The 15,978-nt window shown below is 38.3% G+C and overlaps 1 protein-coding gene across 1 annotated transcript in view; it reads left to right on the top strand.

The window, feature by feature from the left end:
- The window catches only part of DERA (deoxyribose-phosphate aldolase), a 120,000-nt gene extending 105,417 nt beyond the window's left edge, over positions 1-14,583 (top strand). The window contains exons 7-9 of the mRNA XM_025930372.2: positions 9,702-9,814; positions 13,412-13,561; positions 13,881-14,583. Of these exons, the coding sequence (XP_025786157.1) occupies positions 9,702-9,814; positions 13,412-13,561; positions 13,881-13,937 (320 nt within the window). The 3' untranslated portion in view covers positions 13,938-14,583. The remainder of the gene's footprint in view (positions 1-9,701; positions 9,815-13,411; positions 13,562-13,880) is intronic.
- The last annotated feature ends 1,395 nt before the right edge of the window (positions 14,584-15,978 follow it).

Raw genomic sequence — 15,978 nt, 5'->3', positions numbered from 1 at the left:
CCTATAGAAGAAAAAGGAAATAATTACAGTAGACTTCTCATTGGAAACCATGTCAGCAAGAAGTGAGTAGAATAAAGTACTTATAGAATGAACACTCATAGTGTTCGAAGAAAAAAAACCCAAGCAAGAAATCGATATCCAGTGAAATTATCCTTCAGAAGTGAAGGAGCTCAGACATGTATAACTGAGGGAATTCACTGCCAAGCAGACCTGCCCTATAAGAAATGCTGAAAGAAGTTCTTCAAGGAGACAGAAAATGATATATGTCAGAAATTCTGATCTATATGTAAAAAAAGGAACATCAGAAGAGAATATATGAAAAATAAAATTACTTTTCTTTCTCAATTAATCTAAAAGATAACTGTTTAAAATAATAGTAAGAATGTACTGGGCATTTAATCCTGTTTGGATGGGATAGAAAGGAGGAATTAGGGGGCGCCTGGGTGGCTCGGTCGGTTAAGCATCTGACTTCGGCTCAGGTCATGATCTCGTGGTCCGTGAGTTTGAGCCCCGCGTCGGGCTCTGTGCTGACAGCTCAGAGCCTGGAGCCTATTTCAGATTCTGTGTCTCCCTCTCTCTGACCCTCCCCCGTTCATGCTCTGTCTCTCTCTGTCTCAAAAATAAATAAACGTTAAAAAAAAAAAAAAAAAAAAAAAGAAAGGAGGAATTAGGAATACTTTGTTAAAAGATACCTCCCAGTATCTAGCGGTATGGTATTGAAGTAGCAGTATAGTATTGAAGATAGACTTAAATTCGTTAAAAATGTATATTGAAAACTCTAGGGCAACACTAAAAGAATGTATAATAGAAAGTATAATTGATATGCTGAGAGGAGATAAAATGGAACTATAGAAAATGTTCAATTAAAGCTAGAGAAGGCAGAAAAAGAGATGTAAAAATAAAGACAAAAGTAAGACAAAAAGCCTTATCTTGATGAATGTTTTATCTGAATTTTAGAATATGTAGTCAACTGTTATTTTTTGTTTTTAGTTTCCAATACATGTCAGTTTGATCATGATAATTGATAACTGATTGATAAAGCTATTCAAGTGAAATATATCTTTGCTCATATTCTACTTGTTTGAGTTATCAATTACTGAAAGAGGGGTTTTGAAGTCTCCAGCTATAATAGTAGATTTGTCTGTTTCTCTCTTTAGTTCTTTCCAGATTATGCCTCATGTATTTTGATGCTCTATTGTCAGGTGTATACATGTTTAGGATTGTTATGTTTCGTTGGAGAAATGGCCCCTTTATCATTCTGTAAAACCCTTTTTTTTTATCCCTGATAATGTTCCTTTTTCTTAAGTCTGCTTTGTCTGAAATTAATATAGGTTCTTCTGCTTTACTTTGATTAATGTTATATCTTCTTCCATCCCTTTATTTTTAACCTTCTGAATCTTCATATTTTTTTTAATGTTTATTTATTTTTGAGAGAGAGAGAGAGAGCCTACTTAAACAGGGCAGGGACAGAGAGAGGGAGAGAGAGAGAATCCCAAGAAGGCTTCATACTGTCAGCATGGAGCCCGACGAGGGGCTCGAACTCACAAACTTCAAGATTATGACCTGAGCTTAACCTACTGAGCTACCCAGGTGTCCTCTGATAATTTATTTTTCAAGTGGATTTCTTATAAACAACATATAGAAGGGTCTTGTTTCATATCAATCTCTGATTTCAACTGGTGCATTTCGACCACTAACATTTAAAGTGATTATCGAGGGGCGCCTGGGTGGCGCAGTCGGTTAAGCGTCCGACTTCAGCCAGGTCACGATCTCGCGGTCAATGGGTTCGAGCCCCTCGTCGGGCTCTGGGCTAATGGCTCAGAGCCTGGAGCCTGTTTCCGATTCTGTGTCTCCCTCTCTCTCTGCCCCTCCCCCGTTCATGCTCTGTCTCTCTCTGTCCCAAAAATAAATAAAAAACGTTGAAAAAAAAATTTAAAAAATAAAGTGATTATCGATTTAGTTGGATTGATACCTGCGAGGAGAAATAATCCCAAATAAGCCTGTATCTATCAAAGAAGTAATTTTAATTTTAATTTATTCTGTAAATATTATATATAATAGTAAATATGTAAGTATATATTTATATAAACTATGTTATAAGCTATGTCATAAAACTATTTTAATTCTAGAATATTATAAAATAATTTTATTATTTAATAATTTAATAATAAATTATTAAAGAAAAATTAAACCCTTCCAAAAAGGAAAGCACTGGCTAAAGATGGTTTCACTGATGAATTCTACCAAACATTTAAGGAAGAAAGAATATCAATTCTCTACAATGTCTTCCATAAAATAGAAGAAGAGAGAATGCTCACTTTGTGAGACCATCATTACCCCAATACCAAAACCAGATAGAGACATTACAAGAAAGGAAAACCATAAATCAGTATCACTCTTGAATATAATGCAAAAAAATAATTTTCAACAACATGTTAGTAAAATGAACTCAACAATGTATAGAAAGAATTATATGCCACGACACAGGGGGATTTACTCCAGATATGCAAACCTGGTTCAGTGTAATGTAATTGACCATATCAATACACTAAAGAGGAAACATCATATGGTCATATCAATTATCACAGATAAGGCATATGACAGATTTTAACATCTGTTTATAATAAAAGCTCTCATCAAACTAGGAATAGTGGGGAATGTTCTTAGCTTGGTAAAGAAAATCTACAAACAAACTTTAGCTAACACATGTATGAGCAACTAGACACTATCCCCAAAGGTCTCCCTAAGAAGAAGGCAAGAGTGTTCTCCCTCACTCTTCCTATTCAACACTGTACTGGAAAGCCCTACCTACTGCAAGAAGATAAGAGAAGGAAATTAGATAAATACAAATTGGGAGGTGTGGTAGGCTAATAATGGCTCCTAGAGGTATAACCACATCTCCAGAATCTGACTATTACCTTTTTTTGGGGAAAACCAAAAAAGCCTTTGCAGACATGATTAAGAGTCTGGAGATGAAGTGATTATTCAGGATTATCCAAGTGGGACCTAAATACCATCACAAATGTTATTATCAGAGAGAAGTAGAGGATGATTAGGTTTATACCCAGAAAAGAAGGCCATGAGAAGACGGAGGCAGAGGTCAAAGTGATGCAACCAAGGAATGCTGGCAGCTAGAGGAAGCGGGGCGAGTTCGGGAACAGATTTGCCCTAGAGCCTCCACAAGGTGTTCAGCCCTGCGGACAACTTGATTTTGGACTTCTGCCATACAGAACTGCGAGAAAATAAATCTCTATTGTTTTAAGATACCAAGTTTGTTATAATTTGTGACGACAACCACAAGAAAAAATTTACAGGAAGAACAATATAAAGCTGTCTTTGTTTGCAGATGACATCATCATTTGTGGAGAAAATCCCCCCAGGCTAACAAACTCTTGAAACTACTAAGTGAGTTTACCAAGGCTTCATGGTACAAGGTTAATATAAAAACTCTATTGCTTTCCTATCCACCAGCAGTGTGAACAGTTGGAATTTGAAACTCAAAAAACCTATCATTTATAACAGCGATCCATAAATTGAATACTTAGGTATAATCCGACAAAAATATGTATGTAATCTATATGTGCACCTATTAGACTGGATAAAATTCAAAAACTGATGACACTAATTGCTCGTGAGGATATAGAGCATCAGGAACTCTCATTCACTGCTATTGGGAGTGCAAAATGATACAGCTACTTTGAAAAATAATTTGGCAGTTTCTTTCAAAGCAAAATGTGGTTTTACCACGTAATCTAGCATTTGCCCTCTTTGTATTTGCCCAACTTATTTGAAAATTTATGCCTACACAAAATCCTGCATATGAGTGTGTGTAGCAGTTTTATTCATCGTTGCCCAAAACTGAAGCAACCAAGATATCCTTTAATAAGTGAGTGGATTGGGGCGCCTGGGTGGCGCAGTCGGTTGAGCGTCCGACTTCAGCCAGGTCACGATCTCGCGGTCCGTGAGTTCGAGCCCCGCGTCAGGCTCTGGGCTGATGGCTCAGAGCCTGGAGCCTGTTTCCGATTCTGTGTCTCCTTCTCTCTCTGCCCCTCCCCCGTTCATGCTCTGTCTCTCTCTGTCCCAAAAATAAATAAACGTTGAAAAAAAAATTAAAAAAAAAAAAGTGAGTGGATTAATATAATTGTGGTACATGAATACAATGGAATATTATTTATCAATAAAAAGAAATGAACTATCAAGCCATGAAAAGACACCAGTGAATCTTAAATGCATATTGCTGGGGCACCTGGGTGGCTCAGTCAGTTGAGGGTCTGACGTGGCTCAGGTCATGATCACACAGTTCGTGGGTTCAAGCCTCACATCAGGCTCTGTGCTGACAGCTCAGAGCCTGGAACCTGCTTTGGATTCTGTGTCTCCCTCTCTCTCTTCCCCTCCCTCACTCTCTCTGTCTCTGTCTCTCTCTCTCTCTCTCTCCCTCTCTCAAAAATAAATAAACATTAAAACATTTTATTAATGCATATTGCTAAGTGAAAAAGCCAGTCTGAAAGGCTGGATGATTCCAATACATGACATTCTGGAAAAGGCAAAACTGTTCCAATAGTTTATGATCAGTGGTTGCCAGTGCGTGTGGGGGAAGATGAAAATGTGAAGCAGAGTTGTGAATGTGTTGTGTGTGATACTGTAATGGTTGATGCATGACCCTGCACATTTGTCAGAACCACTAGAAGCTTCACAAAATGTGACCCTTAATGTATACAGATAAAAAAATATATATATATATAATTTAGGAGATTAGGGGATTCCAGGATAGAATGCTGGCTCTGAGCAAAGAATCTGACTATGTTACACATGTATGAAACAGCCTTACTAAAGGAGGTGGGAAGAAAGGTGCTGACCCACATAACACTATAAATGAGGGTGGGCTGTAAGGCTAAAGGCAAATGAAACTGCACATTAGCACCGTGGAGTAGTTGATAAAGTTATTTCCCATGGTGTGGGTAACAATTCTGATAGTGCTCCACATGGATACTGGATGTGCGCGGTTAAATAAATGAATGACAGATGGTAGGTGCCAGGTTCCTCACTGTTGAAATGGCAGTTTCCAGAGTGGGAAGGGGCTAGAATGATCCATGTGGCGATGAGTCTGAGTTGGAGACCTCAGTATTATGCATATTTAGTGTAATATAGTTAAACATGGAATTATTAATAGATGTGTATATATAAGTGGGTTAGTATACACATGTATATTTCTTTGCTAGGCAGCTGAGAGAGCCAGAAACAAGCCCCTGCAGTAACAGTGAGTATGCCTAGCACCAAGATTTGGGGTTCTAATACCATTCTCTAATAAAAGTAACTAGGGCTTATTCTCAGACTGGGGCAGAAAACATAAAAGATGAGACTGGAGCATTTGGCAATACCAGAGTAAGTGCTTAAAAAATAAAAATGCTCCATGGTGGAGGTGTGTCAAAGGTATATAGGAAGCAACTGAAAGAGCTCCCAGTGGCCAAAGGTAGAACCATTTGAGCAAGAAAATAATGAACTGGATTATAAACCCAAGTATAATATCTCCGAGTCTGTACTGCTAGAAATGATCATAAATATGTACATGGGAGCAGACAAGTCTCCCATGCAAGTGTGGGATTCACATAAGGGCTTCTTTCCAAGGGGTACAGTATGGAAAGTAGAGAAAAGAGAGTGACTTTGCAGTGGACAAACGTGGCAAATCCTACCTCCCAAGTGTTTGCAGTCGACATCAACAGTGGTAAATCATGTCAATGGTAGGTACGCTTGATGTGATACTGTGAGAATGGCACTTTACCTCTGTGGTCTTCCTCCCCAAAAACCCATCACCTCAGTTTAATCAAAATGAGAGATATGTCAGACAAGTCCCAAATGGGGGACATTTTACAAAATACCTGACCAGTACTCCTCAAAACTGTTAACAGTCATCAAAACAAGGCAAGTCCAAGAAACTGTCACAGCCACGAGGAAACCATGGAGATATGACAGATGTACACATCATACTATCCTGGGTGCAATTGGATTCTAAGTAAAACTAAGGAAATCTAAATAAAATAGGGATTTGGGTTAATAGCAATATGTCTATATTGCTTCATTAATTGTAACAAATGTACCATATGGATAAAAGTTTTTAATAATAGGGGAAACTGGGTGTAGGGTTTATGGGGATTCTCTGTACTAGCTTTACAATGTTTCTGTAGATTTAGATCTGTTTTAAAATTTAAAATTCATTTAAAAATAAATAAAATAATGTATTCTTCTGAGTCACCTGTCCAGTTTTGTTACCTGAACTGGGATGAAACTCAAAACTGTCTTTCCTTTCCCATTAGTCAGTTAAAGGTAGGAAATATTGTAGATTGCTTTTTCTTGGTAGCTGTGGCCCTCTATTTACCACTTGATCCATCCATCCATCCATCCATCCTTCCATCCATCCCTCTATCCCTCTATCTATCCTTCCTTCCTTCCTTCCTTCCTTCCTTCCTTCCTTCCTTCCTTCCTTCCATCCATCTATCCATCCATCCAAAATTCATTTATTGAGCCTTGCTTGTGTGTCATTCTCTGGGGATACAGAGTGCATAGAAAGATATAGCACCTGCCCTCAAATGTGCTTAACGTACAACCAAGAACGAGAGACAGACACTATGTGTAGGCCACTGTTACTACTCCTGGACTTTTGTTGCTATCATGATAGGTATTCTGCTCTGCTCCTCCCAAATATGTTAGGAGGAGAGTCTTCTCCCTTATCCTACCTCCAGACTCTTTCAAAGGAGATTGGCTTTTTTGGTTAACTTTAAATTGTGTGATTTTTAAGTGACCATAGCTTTTTTTAGGCCTCCAAATGTGGCCTTGGACTTTTATCTTAATAATCTTTTAAGATGCTTGAAAGAATTTACATGATACCCAGTGTTGTACCCAAAAGCTTTCTAGTGAATCAGAAGACAATGTCACACTTTAGGAAATCACATCTTGGTCTTGGTCTCATTGTGAATTCTTTGGGGATGTTCCCCTCACCTCTTACATCTATTTTTTGGAGTCTTTAATCTCTTCTCCTTGATTGTCTTTTTTCTGGTGTGGTAGTGACTACACGTTGGTTCTGTAGTCCTATTCATTTGTTCATTTATTAATCAACTCAGCTCATGCCTACCTAAGGGCCTTTCTTTGCACTTGCTGTTTCCCTGCTTGTGATGTTCTTTTCAGTGATACCTTTCATTCAGTCTGTATTTGAATATCACTCCTGAGCGATGCCTTTATGATAACTCTATTTAAATATGGCTACCTCTCCCCAACTCCATCACTCTCTACCTCATTACATTGCTTTTTTCTTCATAGCACTTACCTCCACTGACATTTGTTATATATTCATTTGTTTATTGTCTTTCTCCTCTAGAAAATCTGCTTACAAGGGTAGGAAATTTATTGTTTTGTTTTGTGGTCTATCTTCCGCATCTAGAACAGAGTCTGGCACATAGTAAGTGCTTAGTGAATATTCGTTAGATAAATGCATGCATGACAAATATATCTCCATTTCTTCCAGTGGGTCTATAGACCCACAGGAAAAAAAAGGCTTCTGATGACCTGCTTTCATAAATCAAAATTTCTATCACATTTTTACACATTGAAACCCTACCTAAGTCTTTGATTCATTTATATTTGTATAATGCTTGAGAGTTTTCAAAGTGCTTTCATATAGATTGTCTCTTTTAATTCCTTGTATAACGAACACTGTGAAGCAAGTAAGAATTTTCAGGCGTATTTTATAGGCAAGATGGTTCAGGAGGTAAAACCAGGTCTTCTGACTTCTAGCCTATCAAGTAATTACCCAGGATCTATGTTTCATTTCCACCTGCACCTAGAATGTATGCTTTTGAGGGCAAGGGCTTGAATTATTTGTTGCTATATTTTCCACTGTGCCGCACACACAGTGTGTTTACAAAGGTGTGTCAATTTGAACCTTTCCATCCACAGAATAGTTGTGGAAGTATCTTTCCATTTGAAACTAAAGGGGAAAGTTTTAGCCATTTCTTTCCAACATTTCCATTGACCACTTCTTTGATGCACCTTGGGAGAATCCCAGACATTAGCCTTACCTGTGGTCCCTCAGACTCAGTGGGCTAGAGCCATGAATTTGCACAGGAATCCCCTAGGAACCTTGTTTATATTCAGATTCTGATTCAGTTGATCTAGTATAGGATCTGAGAGTCTGCATTTTTAGCAAGCACCCCCATGGTACCCATGCTGCTGGTCTGTGGGCATGTTGAGTATTTCAAGGTTAGATAATCACATTAAAGATGGAATCCCTGTTTGGCTACCTGACTTTGTGACCCTAGGTAAGTTTCTTGGAGACACTATAATATTGGTTAAGCTGTGTTTTTTTGGTTAGAATTCTACCCCATCCCCTTACTAACTGTGTAACCCCAAGCTGGTTATTTAACATTTCTTCTTCTTTTTTTAAAAAAAATTGTTTTTCAACGTTTTATTTTTTGAGAGACAGAGACAGAGCACGAGAAGGGATGGGGCAGGGAGGGAGGGAGACACAGAATCTGAAGCAGGCTGTAGGTTCTGAGCTGTCAACACAGAGCCCGACATGGGGCTTGAATTCATGAACCTTAAGATCTTGACCTGAGCCGAAGTCAGACGCTCAACCAACTAAGCCACCCAGGAGCCCCATTTTAACCTTTCTGTATCTCAATTTTGTCCTTTAAAATGGGGATCATATTAGTACTTAACTTATGCAGGTGTGGTGAGGAATGACTGAGTTATTACTTGTAAAGCACCTAGAATAAAGAATAGTGCATAACACACAGCGAATCTTAACTGTTATTATCATTTCTTTGTCTCCTGTGCTATTCTGTTAAACTACATCAATAGGTTTAGGATGCATTTGAGAGACAGAAAGTTGTTTAAAGTATTTGTAGGTTATGAAATAGTTGATGTCTTTCGTGAAATTCCTAATCTCGTTGGAAGATACACGGCTTTCATTACTGAACAGCGCGGTACAAATAAGCTAGTGGTGATTCTTCTTGCGTGGTCAGAGCCGTACTGAGTACTTTCTGTCGAGCATAAGAAAATGAGGGGAAAATGAGTGGGCACTGCAGTTTTGTAGTAAAGTGTTGTGATAAATGATATTAAGCACAGGGCATAAAATTGTTTTTATTCATCTTAGTTATGCATTAAATAAACCAACTTGATTTTAATTGAGGATATGGAAAGATGGAGGCAAGGGCCCTAGGAATCAGAATGCATTCGGTACATAATTCCATGCATCTTCTAGTAAGGGGGGGAGGGGTGGAAAGTATGGATAGAATTATTTTTTATTTTTTTTTTTTTAATTTTTTTTTTTTCAACGTTTATTTATTTTTGGGACAGAGAGAGACAGAGCATGAACGGGCGAGGGGCAGAGAGAGAGGGAGACACAGAATCAGAAACAGGCTCCAGGCTCTGAGCCATCAGCCCAGAGCCCGATGCGGGGCTCGAACTCACGGACTGCGAGATCGCGACCTGGCTGAAGTCGGACGCTTAACCGACTGCGCCACCCAGGCGCCCCAGGATAGAATTATTTTAAAGAGGGATTTTCTTTTTAATTTTTCAGATAGCTAATGAAAAATAAAGTTGTGTTCCTCAGGAAAAAAATTTACACAACTCATTTCTTCCACTGACTAAGATGTGTAAAAAATAAAATTTTAATTAACATGGAGGTTTTTTTTTTCCTTTTGTTTTAGGATCAGATTTTATTAAGACCTCTACTGGAAAAGAAGCAGTAAATGCCACTTTCCCGGTAGCTATAGTAATGCTACGGGCCATTAGAGATTTCTTCTGGAAAACTGGAAACAAGGTATATTATTGCCAGCAAATCTTTCTTCGGAGTAAAGATAATGTTATTTATAATACTAGTTACAGCCACAAAAACTGTCTTTATATGCAGAAGGTGTGAATGAGTTACCTTTATTAAGATAAATGTTTAATTTACCTTTCATTACAAAAGAACACATTCATGGAGAAAAATGTGCGATTAGCAGAAAGTGAGTGTGAGTGTGGGAGTAAGTATGTGTGATCAAGATGTAAACTCACTTTATGTCCTTTTATTAACTGAAGACAATTTTATCACTGACAAGAGATTCCTAAATGGGTTCTTTAACGAACTAATTCTGCTGCAACACAGAGGCTTTCTGGTAAGGCGTTGGCCAGCGAAAACAGGTTAATGCAGAAATTAAACTTCCTTGAGGAATGGAAAGAATTGCAGAGTAACATTTATTGAATGATAAGCTGTGGTGGTGATATGAAAAGTATGCAATATAATGGGAAATAATCTTTTCCTGTCATTATTGAAGGACACACATAAATTGGTTTTTCTGTTGGGAAACCCCCGGTCCAGAAAAACTTATTACTTTTAATAATATGAGGTGAAGAGAAAATTCTCGAGGAGATGAACTTATTAAACAAAATAATGAAATGCTGTGAAACAGCAGGGAAAAGGTAGCTAGACGTTATATAGCTCTTGAATTAAATATCCATTTTTGCGTTTTATGGCAGTTGGATGTGCTCTTTGGAAGACTGTTAAGCTGAGGAGGGTATGTGCTAGCTTTTGTCAGCTTTTCGAAAAATAATACATATTTTTTTGAAACATAGGAAGTTAAAAAGAAAAATGCGTATGAGGTGTTTTTTTAAAATGAGTTTGGATTTTCCTTTTAGCTTCAAGTTGCTTGTTTAGCTGCAAATTATCTCAAAGGATTTTTTTTTTTTTTTATATCACTGGAGAGAAAGGTTGTTTTGTTTTATTTTGTTTTGTTTTGTAATGAGACTGTCCCTTCCTCAGAAGACATCTTTAAAAGCTGATCTCTGGATTACTGCTGAATGGAACCCCCCCCAAAAAAGACCTTTAATCCTGTGCCAAATGGATGTGATGACTGTATATGTCACTGTACCTTCAGTTCATTTTGGACCTGGAGCCCCTTTTCAGAATGTTCTGGGTTTCAGAGGAAATGAACTTCTTCCAGAATTTTCTCCTTCAGAATAACTTCATATCTTAAAAAAGTATAGGCATGCTGTCTACTGTGACCTTACTTATGATAGTTGACTCACTTTGAGTAACCTGTACTTGGTAGCCTTTCTGCATTGATCCAAATTAAAAAAAAAAAAAAAATGTTTAGCTCTAAAAAAGAGAACTCTCTCTTTGGTCCTCCCACCTGAGACCACTACTATTCGTTTAGACCAGTAGTTCCTATTTTGTGCCAAAGTACAACAAAATAAGATGTTCGATGCCTGGGCCCTCATCCCTAGCACTTCTGGATCAGGAGTAATCCTCAGGCATCTGTGTGTCTCATAAACTCCAGAGTCAGGGTTAAAACTCACCATTAGAGACCCAATCCTGTTGTGTTCTCAACAAACATTGATTGAGTGGTTAACTATGTGCCATGTTAACCTATGTTAACAGGGATACAAAATGAACAAGTCCCTTCCCAGGAGATCTCTTAGACAACAAGCAAAGGATTTCAGTAAAAGTTTTAAGTGCTCAATATCCTAGGTCAGTGTACAGTAGAAGGGACTCTTCACTGTCTTCCAGTACTTTCCTTTTACTTGTATTGACCCTTTCCTCAGCTAACAACCAAAGTTCACCCCAGTTTTATCAACAGTGGGCCGATACAAGTCAAATCAGAGTCATTATAATCACGTTTGATTTCACACGGTGAGGATCTGTGTCTCTGTCTACAAATCAGGTGCATCCTTTCAGGTTGTTGACAAGTTGCCTGGGCAGCCGTTAGACTGTAAACTTTCTACATCATTGATTTAAGGGGAGTTTTAAAATGTGATGGGCCGTCTTCCAGACCATGATTAGTGTCACTCTGAGCAGCAGAGGTTTAATATTTCATAACTGATTTCATTGCAGATTTATGTTTTCCATATTCTCTCCCTTAAAAAAAAAAGGATAAACTTATGCTAGAACCTCTCTTTAGAAACATTGCCAAACAGACTTGCTGACACAACTGAACTATATGGAAAAATCTATATGCAGCACTGCCTAATTGACAAAAATGCTCCTATGATTAACATGTATGCTAATATAAGCTAATTGATTTTGGGGGCTTCTTCTCAAGAAATAATCTCATCCTATTTATCTCCCCCTCTCGCCTCATGTCCCTGCACTCTTTCAGAGCCAGTTGGGCTCCAGAGGAATAGACAGATACGGTTAGGGTCAGTGTATAGCTGCTGCTTAGTCATGTGGCCATGTGTGCCTGAGGCAGGGAAACCAGTAAGGAGACCGACCGATATTCCATATGAGAATGAATGAGGGTCTAAACTAATACGGCAGAAGTGAAAACAGAGAGGAAGTGTGTGTGGTAGATACGGAAGTTAAGGAGAGAAGATTCGTAGGACTTGACCATTGATTGATTGGGTTTGGTGTGGTGAGGAAAATGGCGGAGTCTAGGTTAACTCTGAGGCTTCTAGTTTGGGTAAATTATGGGACCTTGCATTTATCATCTCCCTTCTCTAGCATTCTTTTAGCAGTTAACCCCGTGTTGGTGCTACCTATCGAATCAACAGCTCTTAGTGTTTAAATGCCTGAGCTTTAGTACTTGGCTATAGAGTGTTTTCTTGATTGTTCCCATCTATAGATACTCTACACTACTGGATTCAAGTTCTGGAGACCAGTAAATCCAGATAAGCAGGTTTTACTGTTTATAGAACACATTTATCCATTTCTAATGGATTTGGGGACATCATTTGTAAACATCAGATACTGGCTGACTTGTGCTGTTTTATGTTCACCTTCAAAGACTACTGAACTGTGAAGAGTTGCTACACTGTCTTTTTCTGCTGCACTTATTTAAGTGGTCTGGCTGCTTTATATAACTCTTTCTACTTACAACTTAGAAGAAAGTCCCTGCAGTTATATTGATGAAAACAACTGTCAACACCCCTTCCTGATTGCTGCCAGTTTGGTTAGTGTGGCCTCACTGATTCCCTCTTCTTATTTTGAATACATGTGTGTGTCTTTTGCACCTCAGGATGAAAGGCTGAAAGGTGACTAGCCAGGCTCACTGGTAGAAATGCAGAATGAATGGGCTTTTGGGATATCTGTTTTCCTTGTTTATTGACACCTCTCTTGTTTATCCCCAGTTCACAGCTATAGTTTAGATGGTTGAGGTTTATGACTTTCCAATAAGTGCAATGTTAATGAGGGTTATTAACGCTCATTAGTGTCTCCTCAGAAGCAGTGACATTCTTCCCATTAATCTTAGAGAAGTCATTTTGTACTGTGAATGGGCGTGAGCCAGTGATCTAAGCTCTTTTGCTGGGTAAAGTGAAATAGACTTTAAAAAAGAGAAGGAGAGAAAGAGAGAAAGAGAATCGAGACCTTGTATTAACGCAGTACCAGTTTTTAAAGTACTCCAGGAACAAACATTGTTCTCTTTCCCACCTTCCCTTTTAGATCGGCTTTAAACCAGCAGGAGGCATCCGCAGTGCAAAGGATTCCCTTGCCTGGCTCTCTCTCATAAAAGAAGAGCTAGGAGACGAATGGCTGACGCCAGAACTCTTTCGAATAGGTGCCAGTACTCTGCTTTCTGACATCGAGAGGCAGGTGAGTAATAATCCGTTGTCCTTGGCACAAATTGGCAAGTGTGTTTTTGAGAAAGAAATGAATAACCCCTACTGGGGTATGAGAACTAGAGATAAGAATTCATCGGATTTACCTCATCGTACCCAAAGTTCTGTTTTCTTCCAAGCAAACCTCCACCTGAAGTAGGCTGACTGCAGAGTCTGCTGAAGTGCATGATAATATAGGGCTTTATAATGAAACATCAATTAAATTATTAATTATTATTTAAAAGTGTAAATATTAACTGATATATATGCTATATAATCATTATTAATTAACTGAATTCTGATTTTCCTCACAGATTTACCATCATGTGACTGGAAGATATGCAGCCTATCACGATCTTCCTATGTCCTAAATCAGACCGATTCCAGAAAAGTTCTTTACAACGATGTTTAAAATGTGTTTTTCTACATAACTGCTAAAATTATTTAGTTAAAATATGAGGGAACGAATAGGTAACTGATGGTTTTTTTTTTTTCCCTTCAAGCTTTCACTGAATTTAATTCAAAAAATAAAAGGAAAAAACAACTAATCCATACGTGGTATTCTTTTCAGGCACATCTGAAATGGCTCTAATTACTTAATGATCTGCATTGTTAATTTTGTGAAGATTTCCTCTTAAAAAATTCTAAGTAAAATATTAATGACAACTTTGATGACATTAAATTCTAAGGGGAAAAAAAAAATGCTAAACTGCCCAAGAAATGTGCTTTAGCCAAAGAAAATGGAGCATTCCAGAGCTGCCAGCCGTACTCTAATGACTCCAGGAATCACTGACTTGACACTAATTTCCTGCCATGAAAATCTGTCTTTAATTTTTACAACAGATACGCTCTTTTATTAATTGTTTTGCTAACGAAACGTCTGTCATTGTTATATGACATTATGGCTATTGCCTTTTTAAAAAATCTCTGTAGTTTATTGTTTTGGAAAGGAACTATAAATTCTAATAGTACATACTGAACAAGTAATCCGTTAAACATACAAAAAGGTTTTATCAATGACTTTGTGAATGTCTCTAGTAGAGCCTTTGTATATTTATATCATAAAGCACCTTAGTAACATTATTAGTGAGTACAACTTATGTGTATATTCTGAAACTTAAAAGATTTTCTGGCATCGTGATTGGAGACAAAGCAGCAAACACTAACGTAGCATTTAATATGTGCTAAGCTCTTTACATAGATCAATGTATTTAATCCTTATTTAATCCCTAAAACAGAACTGATATTATCATCCTTTTATACAGATGAGGGACTGAGGCACAGAGAGCTTAAGCAACTTGTCAGAGATCACAGAGCTCAAAATGAGCAGAGTCAGGAATCAAGCCCGGACAGACAGTCTGGCTCCTGAGTCTGTGCAGTCACGCCATGTATCGCTGTCCCTCAGCACACACAGAGCTCACTGTCCACTCTGGGGATGGTTATCTACTTTGTGGTCTACTCGGTCCTTTGCTCTTTGTCTCTTCCAGGTTTCCATCTCTGCCATTTTTGCTTGCCGGCACCTCTACCGAATTATAGTGCCTAAGTCTTCTTAAATGGGGATTTTCATAGAGAGAATCTTTTATCCTCCCTGAACGAGTCTCCAGCTACTCGTAAGTGGGAAACCCCACACTGGGCATCCGTCTTGGTTTCATCCCATTGCTGAATTCTAGCCAGCCTCTTCCTCTTTCTAGCTCTATGACCTTGGTTCAGTCAGTTCACATCTCTGGACCTCAGCTTCTTCCTCTATAAAAGAAAGGGGTTGGGCAGGTGACATCAAGGTTCTTTCAGACCTAAAATTATATTACCCTGAGGGTAATTACAACAAATTCTAGAAAATGTTTTATGGCTATAAAGAGAAAACACTTTTGGAGCAATCTAAATTAGAATTTGCCTCTCGGGAATCAATTAAGCAAGTCCCCACGGCACCTCTCCAACTGTAAATGAAATGACTAAAATAAGAACGGAGAAGAAATCCGCTTTCCCCCTTGTCTTAGCAGAAAGCTAACTCTTAACTTACGCCTTTGGATACAGTTGGTTGCTCTGAATACCATATCCACCTTCATAACATACCAGCCCAGGTGCCCACAGCACAATGGCCAGTCACCTTTAGAGAAGAAACTTTGCAGAAAAATAATTACATTCTATCACCTTTGAAGCTATTCCAATTTCACGGGGGTTTCTGTTTTCCTCCCATTAAACCCAGCTGGTCATTTTAGTTGATCAAGTGAACAGGCATCATTATCTTCAATTCTAATTTATATGAGGCGTCCACTGAAATTGACCCCTGCGGACAATTATAGATTCACATAGGAAATTAAGACTGTGAGTCCCTCAAACCTATTAGAGGCTGATGAGCATGGCCTGATCTAAAGGTTCATAATCTAATATTTTGGGGGACAATTTATTCCAAGG

The sequence above is a fragment of the Puma concolor genome, chromosome B4 (genome assembly GCF_028749965.1).
Source record: "Puma concolor isolate L17-30 chromosome B4, mPumCon1.1.hap2, whole genome shotgun sequence".
NCBI classification, from domain to species: domain Eukaryota; kingdom Metazoa; phylum Chordata; class Mammalia; order Carnivora; family Felidae; genus Puma; species Puma concolor.
Note: the sequence above shows the minus strand (reverse complement) of the source record. Positions and strands in the feature narration are given on the sequence as shown.